At 52.2% G+C, this 14,873-nt stretch overlaps 1 protein-coding gene across 1 annotated transcript in view; it reads right to left on the reverse strand.

The window, feature by feature from the left end:
* Window positions 1–14,873, reverse strand: part of LOC142312950 (uncharacterized) — a 93,345-nt gene that overhangs the window by 22,996 nt on the left and 55,476 nt on the right. Inside the window, exons 12-16 of the mRNA XM_075351938.1 lie at window positions 6,423–6,525; window positions 6,114–6,293; window positions 5,907–6,030; window positions 5,731–5,828; window positions 5,444–5,534 (exon numbers count right to left, since the gene is read on the reverse strand). Coding sequence (XP_075208053.1) covers window positions 5,444–5,534; window positions 5,731–5,828; window positions 5,907–6,030; window positions 6,114–6,293; window positions 6,423–6,525 — 596 coding nt within the window. The remainder of the gene's footprint in view (window positions 1–5,443; window positions 5,535–5,730; window positions 5,829–5,906; window positions 6,031–6,113; window positions 6,294–6,422; window positions 6,526–14,873) is intronic.

Here is a 14,873-nt window from a genome sequence, read left to right on the forward strand (position 1 = left end):
ATGCCCGCTGCACCTACACCTAACACCAGCCACAACACACCACCCTTACAACCAGAGGAGTGGTGCCGGGAGCTACATGTTGGTACCGAATCTACCCCAGCACATCACAAGGAGGGGGTATACCGGGTGGTTCAGGAGTATGGGCAGGTTTTTAGCAAACATGCGCTGGACTTCGGGAGGATTAAGGGGGTCCAACACCATATCCCCACGGGCACACACCCGCCCATCAAGGAAAGGTATAGGCCGATTCCCCCAGCACACTATCAGTGCGCTAAAGATATGTTGCGCAGCATGAAGGAGGCAGGGGTCATTAGGGATAGTTGTAGTCCCTGGGCAGCCCCACTAGTGCTAGTGAAGAAGAAGGATGGCACCATGAGGATGTGCGTGGACTACTGCAAAATCAACCAGATTACGCACAAGGACGCCTACCCTCTCCCCCGCATCGAAGAGTCTCTGGCCGCACTGAAAACCGCTAACTATTTCTCCACTCTTGATCTCACCAGTGGCTAATGGCAGGAGGCGGTTGTACCAGAGGACCGTGAGAAAACCGCGTTCACTACACCGATGGGACTCTGCGAGTTCAACAGCATGCCGTTTGGGCTGTGCAATGCCCCGGGGACCTTCCAGACGGTGATGGAGTGCTGTCTCGGCCATCTTAATTTCGAAACAGTTTTACTGTACCTGGATGATGTGATCGTGTACTCCCGGACGTATGAAGCCCATCTGGAGCATCTGGCGGAAGTGTTTGCGGCCCTCGCTAAATACGGGATGAAGCTGAAGCCGTCCAAATGCCACCTGCTGAAGCCCAAAGTACAGTATCTCGGGCATGTGGTGAGTGCTGAAGGTGTAGCCCCGGACCTGGAAAAGATCACAGCTATCCAGGACTGGCCACGCCCGACCACATAGAGAGAGGTGCGATAGTTCTTAGGCCTGGTGGGCTACTACCGTCGCTTCATCAAGGGGTACACGAAGATGGCCTCCCCGATGCAAGACCTCCTCGTGAGACAGACCAAGGTTGGTAGACCCTCCGGGGCCCAGTTTGTGTGGAGTGAGCAGCAGGAAGAGTCCTTTTGGCAGTTAAAATCGGCATTGACGGGAGAAGAGATCTTAGCCTACCTCGACTACGGCCTCCCCTTCGTGTTGTATATGGACGCCAGCAATGAGGGCCTAGGCGCTGTGCTGTCCCAGGTCCAGGACGGAAAGGAGAAGGTGATCGTCTATGCTAGCCGGAAGCTTCGACCCACCGAGCGGAATCCCGAGAATTACAGCTCCTTCAAACTGGAGTTCCAGGCCCTGGTGTGGGCAATAACCAAAAGGTTCAAGCACTACCTGGCCGCAGCAAAGTTCACCGCCTACACGGACAATAATCCGTTAACACACCTGGACACGGCCAAGCTGGGTGCTCTTGAGCAGAGGTGGATGGCTCGACTGTCTAACTATGACTTCACCGTCAAGTACCAAGCCGGGTGCAAGAATACCAACGCGGACGCCCTATCCAGAATGCCGCATCTACCCGATGAGGGGGCGGAAGAGGACCGCCTAGAAGAAATAGAGCTGCCCGCGTTTCACCAGCCGCAGGAGGAGAAGCCCTGTGTGGCCCAACAACAGGTGGACCTCGACCCGCTGCCCAGCCAGGAGTGGCGAGACGCCCAAGACCAGGCGCCTGCAGTCCGACTGGTTAGTACCCTGATAGCCCAAGTCGTGCGCCTAATGGACCCGGCGGCCCCCTCCGAGGCCCAGCGACTGAGGAAGGAGAGGGACCGCCTGTGCCTGTACCAGCAGAAGTTGTACCGGGAGCTGACCGACCCGAAAACCCATGAGATGGTTCGCCAGTTGGTGGTGCCTCAGGATAGTGTACCCAAGGTCCTTCAAGCTTATCATGACGGCGCTGGGCACTTCGGTTGGAAAAAGCTGGAGATCCTGTTGAGAGAGCGGTTCTACTGGAATGGGATGCGGGACCCCGTGGAGGCGTGGTGCCGAGAGTGCGGCCCTTGTACGCTGAGAAGACGGGATGAAGCTAGCCAGAAGGCCCCGCTGCAGCCGATTGTTACCCACCAGCCGCTGGAATTGGTTGCCTTAGATCATGTCACGCTTGCGCCCAGCCGAAATGGGCACACCTACGCCCTGACCATCGTGGACCACTACTCCAAATTCATGGTGGTTGTCCCAGTAAAAGATCTGACCGGCCGCACCTCCGCCAGGGCCTTTGAAGCCTACTTCAGCCGGCCCCATGGCTACCCGGAGAAGGTGCTTACGGATCAGGGCCTTTGAAGCAGAAGTGTTTCAGGAGTTCTGCCAATTGTACGGGTGCAAGAAAATCCGGACCACCCCCTACCATGCCCAGACCAATGGGATTTGTGAGAAAATGAACCATCTGGTCCTGAACCTCCTCAAAACGTTACCCCTGGAAGAACCTAACTTGTGGCCGGAGAAGCTGCCCGACTTGGTAGATATGTACAACAACATACCCTGTAGTTCCACCAAGTGTACCCCAGCATACCTGATGAGGGCCCGACCTGGGCGACTGCCGGTAGACTTAGAGATGGGCTTGGAAGCGCCCGAAGCCCTACCCTCCACCGCCAACTGGGATGCCAAATGCCAAGTACAGTACCGGCGGATTCAGGAGTATGTGGAGCGGAACCTGCGTCAGAGCCGGGAGAAGCAGGAACAGCGCTTTAACCAACGAGCTCCGGCTACTCCCTTCAAGCCGGGAGATGTGGTGCTGAAGCGAAAACGCAGAACCCATAAGCTTGATGATCAGTGGGAGAGAACTCCGTACGTTATACAGCCCACCGGATGGGAGAATGAGAAGACCTACCTGATCAGTTATGACCAGGGGAGGACCGTGGCTACCGTTTCCAGGGACCACCTGAAGAGATGCCCGGATCACCTGAGGCTGGTAGAAGAGGCCCCAGTTCCCGTGCCCCGTGATGAAGCAACAAAGAAAGAGGTGATCCAAACCATTATGGGAGATTTTCCAGCGGACTGGTCCATGCAGAATGGTGCGGTGATTGTTCCCGTGATAATGTTCCCGCAACCCGAGGAAGAAGTGGAGACGGAAACACCCGCCAGAGAACCAGTAGAGCCAGTGCCCAGGGATGCACCTACCCCCTGTTCCCCTATGCCTTTACCTACTCGACTCGACACCCGGGAAGAGGGACTTGTTGTCCCTTCTCCCCCGTTACCTTCCACTGATGCCCTAGTACTGAGACGATCCACCCACCCTAACCTAGGTAGGCCCCCGCTTAGGTACAGAGAAACTGATCTGTAGGGGGTGCAAGACCTGATTGTGTATATAAGTTGAATGAGCGAATAACCAATTGACGAGACGCTTACCTGATTAGCTACTGAAGACCCGTCTCCGTTGGGACTTGTGTTGCCCCGTTGACCCCCGTTTTCCCCTGTTGCGTGAGTGACTGCTCATGGACAAGGCCGTGGACTTGCTGGAGACCCAAAAACTTTTGGGCTTGTAAATATTGCCCCATCCTGCCCCCTTTTACATGCCTTCCCGTTCCGTTAGCCTCCGGAGAGGCAGATTGGAGGTAGGACCCGCAGCAGAGCAGGCTGGGGTCCGGTCACCACCGGGACCGGTGACCATCCTCCGGGGAGCCCTTGAGCAACTGCCGGGTGCGCCGCACCATACCCGTTCCCGCCTGGGTGATCTGGCCGTGTTCCTGTTTCCGGACTGGGGAAAAGGGGTGCTACCCATTTCTTAGGGGCAGCATCAAGGTTAGGTTGTTTGGGTGGGAAAGGCAGAAGGACATGAACCCGCTCCTTCAATAAAGTTATGCAACGTTAAAGTAAAATGCCTCCCGTTCTGGGAAGACCTTCCGAAATCCTATATTTTGTAAAAATGTTATTATAATTGTAAATGTTTCCCGTTTTACCGTTGACAGAAAAAGAAAACAAAAATAAACCGGAGTTGGTTGGGCAGCCCGCAGACGGTCTGCATTAAACAAAGGGGGAATGTGACACCCTGGACACCAGGGGTCACAGGTAACAACACCTACCACACCACACACACACCCCCATCCCTTGTGAGGACACACCCGTCATCCGAAAGGGAGACCTGATGCCTCCCTCAGGCCCAGTAGGGCACACCAGGTGGGCGGAGTCAGGCGGAAAGGCTCGCCCACCGAGGAGACTACTGTCCTGAGGCAGGAAATACAAACAGTTGAGTTGAGGGTTAGGTCAAGTGAGGTGAAGGAGAAAAGCTGTCAGGGACCCAGGTTGGAGCCTGGGATCCCCGTAACGTCAGGCAGGCAGACGGTGGTGGCCGCCTGAGAAGTACCGGTATAGCGACCGGCGGAACCATAGGGACCGGGCCAGGGTTGGAGCCCGCCGGCCCTGAACCGGGGAGTCAACAGCTAATCTGAGCACCAGTAACCTGGTACTCAGACCCCGTCCTAGCTTGGAAGCCACTGAGTGTAGGCAAATTAACTGATTGCAGTCTGGACCTCACGGGTTCATCTTCACCCAAAGTCCCGAAAGAAGGCAACAACCCACCGATACCGGGTGAGAGCCACCGCCAAGGGCCAAACATCCGACGGGCCAGCGCCTGCGGGCAACCAAGGGCTCTTCTGGCAGCTAAACGCCGGGGAGCGGGCTACCACTGCCCAGGCAGGGGAGCCAAAAATCAAAACAAGAGGTGCAAGGGAAAGGGGCCACCATCAGCCAAACAAGGGACACAGGCAGCCGGCTGCGGAACCCGACCATACCTGAACTTTGGTTTACCAGTGACTCTGAGTGTGAATTAATAGTGAGTACACCAGTGCCATCCGGGCACGACATCACACCGCAGTACGGCACCTTGCACCCCGACATCATCATCGCCCGTCCCACTGGGCCCCAAGACACACCGCCCCTACCCGCGGAGGGGCTAACATCCAGGCTGCGCCCGCAACACCGATCCCGGGAGTCCCCTTCACTCCAGCCGCAGCGGTGGTGCATCCCGTCACCACGACCCGTGGGTGGCGTCACGACCCGTCCAACGACAACGCGGCCCGCGGTTGCGAACCTCGTCCCACACCACCACCCCACTGCCTCCCCTTAACAGAGCGACGTGGCTCCCGGTCCGGAGGCGCTCGAGCCACCGTCACCCCGATCCCGGACCTCGAGCGGCTCGGCCCGGCAAGGGAGCGGCCGGGCCCCTCTCAGGGCAGTACACTAACGTCACCACAATCTATGTATGCTATCATTTGCCTTTGTAGATTACAGATCTGGGCAATTAAGGGCCAGCATCTTCTAATTCCAGAGGGTAGGTGAATCCTCCAGACAGTAAGCTCTACAGAAAAAGGCCATTCAGTGCCCAAAGTAATTTGAACAGTTTCAGGGGGAGGAGAATGTTGTGGTCTAGTGACAAAATGGTGATAAATGATTGTGAAATCTCCGGACAACACCACCGATAAAGAAATCTGTGACTTCTCTAGTGGTCACTACTCACCTGGGTAGCCATATGTAGGAATCTCCTCTTTACACCGCTCATCACCTCTCACATATGCCTCTGTAGTATTAATATGGGTCAGATCTTCACCCTGAAACAAATATTGTAAAAGTCACAGACAGATGGAGAAGTCACATCTATGATCAGCTCTAATCCTGCCATCTCCACCATTCTCATTACACAAGTATAAATATATAATACTGGAGGATAAAACAAGACTGAGCACAAGACCTTCACAGCCGTGTACACATCATAGGGAGATTTCATGACACCTTCTCTCCATCTACCTGATGATCCTGAGGAACATCGGGATCTTCTTGTTTACAATCCTGTGGGAGAAGAGGATGGGAACATCTCTCTGGTGTTGTCCTCTTTTTGGATAGACCTGGAGGAAATACATACAGGGACTGAATTCATTCCTTACATACAGATAATTATAGGCCGTGTAAGTCCTGTCTATTACCTGATGATGCGAGGGGCTGGGGAACTTCCATCATGACATCCTTGTACAGATCTTTGTGTCCTTCTAAATACTCCCACTCCTCCATGGAGAAATAGATGGTGACGTCCTGACACCTTATAGGAACCTGACACATACAATGATATCGTCATCCCCCCGATCCCTTCATAGCGTTACTGTATAATGTCCCAGTATTCCCAGCAGCGTCACCTCTCCAGTCAGGAGCTCAATCATCTTGTAGGTGAGTTCTAGGATCTTCTGGTCATTGATGTCCTCATGTATCGGGGGGTGAGGTGGAGGCCCTGTGATTGGGCTCAGGGGTCTTCCCCATCCCTCAGACACAGGGTCCTGACAGCGATCACTAGAGGTCTTCTTCACTACTGTGTAATCCTGGTTATGGAGAGACACAGAAATAAATGTCACTACAGACATTTCCAGAGTCCTCACCTCTCCAGTTCTGTCCATCTGTTATTCCCATAGATAAGAATGATGTAATGTGACATCATCAGAATCTCTCACCTCTCCAGTAAGTCGGAAGAGTATCTCTAGGGTGAAATGTAATATTCTCTGCTCCATCTTGTCCTTGTCTATACCCATGCTTGATGGATCAATCAGTAGTAATCTGAGTAAGAAGATGACAATGTAACATCATAAATAATCCGGTGTAATAATGCAGTTACTAGAGATAATGAGGGAAACATATCAGGAAGTAGAACGTGTAGAAGTTGTATTCTCTATCTTGTCTCATATGGACTGTAACATAAGTTGAGTTGCTGACTAAGATGTCTCCTCCATGCTCCCAATCACTGGCTATGTTGGCCACAGATCCGGCAACTGATTGGCTGTAGGAATCATAAGTTCATTAGGACAAACCAGGAAATACAGAGAATGGCGGAATACCAAAGCAGTGGCGATAATATTATTGTTATACAACATTGTTTGTTACCTAACGTCTGCTGAAACCGCTCATATCAGGGGGAATAGGCTGATTAGAACATATGTGGGGGCCTCAAGACAGATGATGCACATCAGAGAAGGATCTGGCATACTGATGTAATGAGGCGAGCAGCTCTGACTGTTTTTTGACTGAAAAGGACATGGAGACTGACATTACACAGGATGGTGCTGCCACCTTGTGGACAAGTGCTGAAATTGCTCGAGGGGCAGACACTGTAAAATCTGATCCCCTCCCACAGACACTGGTTGTACAGGAAAAAAGTGCGGGAAAAAGGACACTGAGCCACTGGAGCTGTATCAGAGCAGACCTGCCTCGGACTTCCCTCATCGCTGAAGTGTGAGGGATTGCCAGAACTGCTGCAGATGTGATACTGGATTCAAGGGACCTCCGGACCATCTCCTTCCTCCATACCAAGAGACTGTATGCTAGTCCTCTGTTGAGAGGGCTGAAGATCTTCCCATCTCTCTCCCTTGGAGTCGCCACTGTTTACCCGGAGTCCAGGCCTGCTACGTGGGAGCCCTCCCTCCTTGTGTTTTGGACTGGTAATGTAACCCATAGGGCAAGTCAGGGACAGAATTCTTGTTTATCATTGCTGGTTTTTTTGTGTTCTGTGCCGTGTGTCCGAAGTTAGAGACTCGGATAGCAAACCCTGGTTATGTGTGCTGCTAAGCCAGCTGCGTGTGTCATTGAAATGTTTACCAGTAAAGAAATGTACCCTTGCATAAAATCTGAGCGTGGGGATTTTGTTGGCGCAGATTATGGGAACTCAGCCGCGGTCTTACCCGCGGCCACTTCATCTGGCGTAGTCGGCAGGATCTGTGACCAGCAAAATCCCCTCCCGGTGGTAGCTTATAGTCAGACAGCTCCTCCGGCGTCTATTGTAAATCAAGTGAGGAAGTTTAATAGACGGAATTACCCTGTACCTGAATGGGCGGAACAACTTAGGATAGTGGGGGAAATGTATAATGCAGACCCTAAGACCTTATCGGAAATGGCTATGCTGACGTTAGAGGGGGAGGCATGGACGACAGTCAGACTGGAGACGGTTAGGGGCCAGCGTACATTAGATGACTTGATACGGGTGCTAGAGAACACCTATGGGCTGACCAGATACCTGGGAACACTGCGCTACATGTTCTTCCAGCGTACACAGCTCGAGTGGGAGGACATTCCCCAATATGCGAACGCCCTCCAGGTACTGCTGGAACAAGCCTGCAAAAAATGGAGAAAATCTAGCTGGTACATTCTCCCGCGACATGGTGCTGAGGGACCAATTTGTAATAGGACTGAGAGATCCGTATCTCAACCGCTCATTGCAGGACTTACTCCGGATGAATCCAGCCCTTACGTTTGCTGAGGTTAAACAAGAAGCCATAGAACGTCCTAGGGGACGTGTTACGGGAACAGAGACTTATAGCGCTACTTGCAGATCCATGTACAGTACAAATACTCCGAACAGCGACGGAGGAACTGAAGCAGATGGTGGTGGACTTACAGAAGCAGGTGCTGCAGCTCACACTAGACCGACAGGCAGATGGGCAAGTGAGACGGCAACCTGGCCGGCCTATGGGAAAGTGCTGGACATGTAGTGATCCCCGTCACAGAACAAACCGTTGCCCCCAGAACTCCTTCCAACCCGATCCGCAGCCGTTCCATCGGATGGACTCTCAAACACCCCAGCAAGTGGAGTTTCACTCGAAACAGCGGGTGGAGCCCCAGGCCTATTCACTAGAACCGCCAAGCTGTGCCTCTCAACAGCAGCCACCTTTAAACTAGACACCCCGGCTGAGGAGGCTCACTCGACCGGGAAGGCCAAAGAAAAAAGGAGCCAACAAAGGAGCAAGCTTGCATCAAACAGCCCTACACTGAAAGTAATGCTAGAGGGAGTTGCCGTGCAAGGACTAATGGATACTGGATCCCAGGTGTCCACTATCTCAGAGCAGTTTTACGAGAAATATCTACAACCATGGGCTGCCTATGACCCGAATACCGTCATCAAGATCAAAGCAGCCAATAATCTATCCATTCCAGTAACGGGAGTAGCTTGGATGAACACCGAAATGTGTGAACAGGACCTCGGGAAGAGGGGGATAATCGTGGTCAAAGAAGGCTTCGGTTCGGAAACGCCCATGATTATTGGGATGAACATCCTGAAAGACCTGGACCTGATATTGTTTACAAGCGGGGACCCAAGTACTGGCAGGAAGTTACCATACACGGGGCCACCCGCCGAGCATTCCGAAGAGTGGTTCGGGCCTGCAGCCTACAGCAAATGGCCCATAGCCACTATCACCGTGCCTCGCCACACTAGGATCACCTTACCGGCTGAAAAGGAGACAATTATCTCACTACCCCTTAGCACCACAAGACCACTTGAAGGCGTGGAGGTACTGATTGAGCCGCGAACCCCGAGGGAGGGAAAACTGAACCCATTAGTCGCTCGCACTCTGGCTGTCGTGAGGAGGGGAAGGATCCCTGTCCGTCTGAGCAATACGGCTAGTGTAGGCGTTGACCTAGAAGCAGGGGACGCAGCTCGCCAGAGTCTACGCCCTACCTACAGAGGTGAATCCCAAGGGCCCCCTCCAGTTTGCCCCATCGACAGAGGGAGACTGGACAGTGACTGTCTCCGCCATGGCCACCGCCACAGATGACACTGAAGCTGGAAAGGAGCTGTTAGAGAAGTGTCAGCTGGATACATCCCAATACTCTAAACAGGAAGTTTTCCAGGTGGAAAAACTACTACAGGAACACCAGGCGTCCTTTGCCCGGCATGACACCGACTTTGGATGCACCACCAGTATCCAACACGAGATCCCTACGGGTAACGCTTCTCCTATCCGTGAGAGATACCGGCAGATACCACCCCAGCAATACCAGGAAGTAAAAAGCCTCCTGAATTCCATGCTCCATGCCGGAGTGGTACGAGAGAGACAGAGCCCCTGGGCTGCACCGGTGGTAATAGTTAAAAAGAAAGACGGATTCCTGAGGTTCTGTGTGGACTACCGCCGCCTGAATGCTTGCACCATCCGGGACTCATACCCTTTGCCGAGGATCGAAGAATCCCTGACGGCTCTGAAGAAAGCCAAGTACTTTTCCTCCCTGGATCTGGCCAGCGGCTATTGGCAGGTACCCATGAGCGAAAAGGACAGAGAAAAGACCGCTTTCATCCTACCCATGGGCCTGTACGAGTTTGACAGGATGCCCTTCGGCCTGAACAACGCGCCGGGAACTTTACAGAGGCTGATGGAGCGCTGCTTGGGAGACTTCAATTTCGACTTCACCCTCATCTACCTTGATGACATTGTGGTCTATTCAGCCACGTTCGAAGAACATCTACAGAAGCTGGGCCGCGTGTTCCAGAGGTTAAGGGAACATGGCTTGAAGTTGAAACCCAGCAAGTGCCGTCTTCTACAGCAGGAGATCGATTACCTGGGCCACAGGATCTCGGCCGAAGGTGTACAACCATCGCCGGAGAAAATAGCCGCCGTACGGGACTGGCCCCAGCCCACAACTGTCAAGGAGGTCAGAGCTTTCCTGGGACTGACAGGCTACTACCGTCGGTTTGTCAAGAACTTCGCCCGACTTGCCGCACCACTGCATGACCTGCTTCGAGGGACCACCAACAGTCCCAGAGGACGCCGCATCAATTGGGGCCCTACCCAAGAAGAGTCTATCCAAGCTCTAAAGGGTGCCTTGACGTCGTCCCCCATCCTGGCATATGCAGATTACACCCTGCCCTTTCAATTACATACTGACGCCAGCCTACAGGGTCTGGGGGCAGTACTCTCACAGGTACAAGAAGGCAAGGAACGTGTTGTAGCCTATGCCAGTAGGTCCCTACATGAAGGTGAAAAGAATCCCACCAATTACAGTTCATTCCGGCTGGAGCTGTTGGCCTTGATGTGGTCAATGACTGAGAAATTTGCCGGATATCTGACGGGGGCAGAAGTACTAGTCCTGACGGACAACAACTCGTTGGCCCACTTAGAAAATGCGAAACTTGGGGCTATGGAGCAGCGATGGATGGCTCGGCTCTCCAAGTTTAACTACAAGATTAAATATAGAGCTGGGGCTGAAAATCAGAATGCGGACAGCCTGTCCAGAAGGACATCCCCCTCGTCCACTAAGGACCGGGACGAAGAGCTGGAAGGAGACGTGATGCCTGACTTCGCAAGATTAGCCCGGCAGATGATGGATTGCCGCCAGTATGCTGTGGATGAGGCTGGCACTCCAGTAGGGTCCCCACTGTCCCCACAGGAATGGTGCAGAATCCAGGACCAGAATGCTGAATGTGCCCTACTTAAACAATGGGTGAAGCAGCAGCAGAAGCCGTCCTCTGACACGCGGTCACGACTGTCCACCAGTACCCTGACCCTGCTCAGCCAATGGGATCATCTGATTCTGAGAGAAGGAGTGCTATACCAGAGGATTTTCCTATCCCACATGCTGGAGGAGTGCCTACAGGTTGTAGTGCCGGCCCAAATGGCCCGTGAGATGGTGGGAGAAGCACACAAAAGGAATGGCCACTTTGGAATAGACAAGACCTTCCGGTGGATCGAACAGTCCATCTACTGTCCGGGACTCTGCAAGCTGGTTGAAGATGTCTGCCAAGCCTGTCGCACCTGTGAGCTTTACAAGTCCACTGAACAGCGTGCACCTGTCCAAACAGTTGAGACATCCCGGCCCCTTGAGCTGTTGATGGTGGACTACCTGTCGATTGGGACGGCGAGTGGTGGCTACCAATACTGTCTGGTTATGGTAGACCATTTCACAAAATTCGCAGTTGCTGTTGCTACCAAAGATCAGACTGCCAAGTCAGCTGCGCTGGCCATCTGTCGACAGTTCATCCAGGTCTATGGGTGTCCGGAGAGGTTGCACTCTGATCAGGGGGCTTGTTTTGAAGGTCAAATTATTGAGGAGCTGCATCGGATGTATGGGATCCAGAAGTCCAGAACCACCCCTTACCACCCACAGGGGAATGGTGCATGTGAGCGCTTTAACCGGACTCTACTCCAGTTGATCCGCACCTTAGCCGATGACAAGAAAGACCAATGGCCCCAATTCCTCCCGGATCTAGTGTGGGCCTACAACAATCAAGTCCACTCTGTGACGGGTTTTACCCCACACACCCTTCTCTTTGGCCGCCCAGGAAAAGGGGTCCGTGACCTAAACCTGACCAGTCCTGAAAAAGATACCGGCGGTACCTATCCATCCTGGCTACACACTCATCGTCAGAAGATGGAAACTGTATACCAACTGGTAGACCAACAAATCCGGGGCCAGAGACATGCTGACCCGCTCCCCATACAGGAAGAACCCTTAGAAGTAGGACAGCTAGTCCTGGTTCGTATTAAGAAGCCTCAAGGAAAACTCCGAGCTAAGTGGGAAGCTGAAGTCTATCGGGTAGTTGAGCGCCCCTACCCTGATGGTCATGTGTACAGAGTCCGGGGCGAAGATAGCGGCAACTCTCGCACCTTGCACCGGAATATGTTGTGCCCCTGCCGATCCCAGCCTGACCCCCTGACCACAGTACCCAGTGAGGACGACACTGCTGACATGACTGACACCATTGACATTACTCAGCATAGTGACCTTGTTGACTGCGGGACTGGTTACCCGTCTGCGCAGACTGGCTCTCCCTCTAGGGAACTGATGGAGGTAGAGAGTGTAACCGGTGATAGAGTGGAGTGAAATCCACCTTTGCGGCGTACTACCCGCACCACTGCCGGGGTTCCTCCTGGGCAGTCTTATAGGGACCAGTATGTATGGCCCGCTTCTCAGCCTCCCCCTGCCACAGCCTCAGTCCTCGCTGCCCTGGAACCTGTGAATGTTGACAGGGACTGACAACCTTTCAGTGTGGGGATATGTAATGAGGCGAGCAGCTCTGACTGTTTTTTGACTGAAAAGGACATGGAGACTGACATTACACAGGATGGTGCTGCCACCTTGTGGACAAGTGCTGAAATTGCTCGAGGGGCGGACACTGTAAAATCTGATCCCCTCCCACAGACACTGGTTGTACAGGAAAAAAGTGCGGGAAAAAGGACACTGAGCCACTGGAGCTGTATCAGAGCAGACCTGCCTAATACTGCCCTCATCGCTGAAGTGTGAGGGATTGCCAGAACTGCTGCAGATGTGATACTGGATTCAAGCAACCTCCGTACCGTCTCCTTCCTCCATACCAAGAGACTGTATGCTAGTCCTCTGTTGAGAGGGCTGAAGATCTTCCCATCTCTCTCCCTTGGAGTCGCCGCTGTTTACCCGGAGTCCAGGCCTGCTACGTGGGAGCCCTCCCTCCTTGTGTTTTGGACTGGTAATGTAACCCATAGGGCAAGTCAGGGACAGAATTCTTGTTTATCATTGCTGGTTTTTTTGTGTTCTGTGCCGTGTGTGCGAAGTTAGAGACCCGGATAGCAAACTCTGATTATATGTGCTGCTAAGCCAGCTGCGTGTGTCATTGAGATGTTTACCAGTAAAGAAATGTACCCTTGCATAAAATCTGAGCGTGGGGATTTTGTTGGCGCAGATTATGGGAACTCAGCCGCGGTCTTACCCGCGGCCACTTCACTGACTTGTAGAAGCTGATTAGTTTGCTCTCCCTGGAGATAAGCCTCAGCTAAAGGGAGTTTGCCAACTACTGTCTTAGGGAATGTCCGCACACTGCATCTTTTTTTCTGAGTGCATCTTTTGTCCTGTGGTCACAGAAAGCTCAGCTTGTAACCCAAAAAATGCATGACGTTTTGCCACGTTTTTGCTAATGCATTTTTTAAAGGAGAAACAAAATATGATAGGATAATTAATAGTGAGAATACATAGATAAAAAAAAAAGTAGATAGAGCGATAGCTAGCTTGGTTTTTCTAATTATTTTTTGGTTAAAAAAAAAATATGACGTGGAGTCACCCCCCATTTTTCATATCTAGCACAGGGAAAGCAGCAGCTGAAGGCTGCAAGCCTCACCTGTCTGCTGTGCCTTGGCTGGTTATAAAAAATAGAGGGGATCCCACACTTTTTTTAAAAATTATTTTATTTATTTAAAATAAAAAATAACGTGGGATCCCGCATTTTTCTAAAACCAGCCAAGCTATAGCATGCAACTGAGGGGTGATATGATTAGGGTGGGAAGGGCCATGGTTAATTGGCCATTTCCAGCCTAACAATAGCAGCCCACACGGCACCATAAGTGGCCCATCCATTAGATGCACCAATTCTGGCACTCTTCCCGTTGACCTGCTGCAGTGGCAATCGGGTTAATAAGGAGTTAATGGCAGCTCACAGCTGCCACTACACCCTATATTAGTAATGGGAGGTGTCTATGAGACACCCCCATCATTAAAGGGAACCTGTCAGGTGCAATATACACCCAGAACCACAAGCAGTTCGGGGTGCATATTGGTAATCCCTGCCTAACCATCCCTGTTTACAGTAGCATAGATAAAGGAATGTTTAGAAAAAATATTTCTAAAAAGCTTTTATCTTATGCTAATGAATGCAGGGACTAGTCCCAAGGTCGTTATATTCCCCTGACTCGTCCATCCTCTTAGCATGTTAGAACGTCCATTGGGGCGTACTAATGCTATGCAATGCAATGTCACCAGCAGTGACGCGTGTTCCTGTGTTCGCTGTGGCCGCTCTTCTGAATGCCTGGAACGTCCAGTCATGCGCAGTAGACCTCTCTGAAGCCGGACGTGCCCGGCATTCAGAAGCGCAAACACAGGAACGCACATCACCGCTGGTGATGCTGAATTGAATAGCATGTTAGTACACCCCTGTGGGCATGCTAATATGCTAAGAGGGAGGGCTAGTCGGGGGCTATAACGCCCTTGGGACTAGTCCCCGCGCTCATTAGCATAAGAGAAAAGATCTTTAGAAATACTTTTTCTAAAGATTCCTTTATGTATGCTACTGTATACAGGGATTAGCAATATGCACCCAGAACTGCTCATGGTTCTGGGTGCATATTGCACCTGACAAGTTCCCTTTAATCTGTAAATGAAAGTAAATAGACACAAAC

This window comes from Anomaloglossus baeobatrachus, chromosome 5 (genome assembly GCF_048569485.1).
Source record: "Anomaloglossus baeobatrachus isolate aAnoBae1 chromosome 5, aAnoBae1.hap1, whole genome shotgun sequence".
In the NCBI taxonomy this organism is placed as follows: Eukaryota; Metazoa; Chordata; class Amphibia; order Anura; family Aromobatidae; genus Anomaloglossus; species Anomaloglossus baeobatrachus.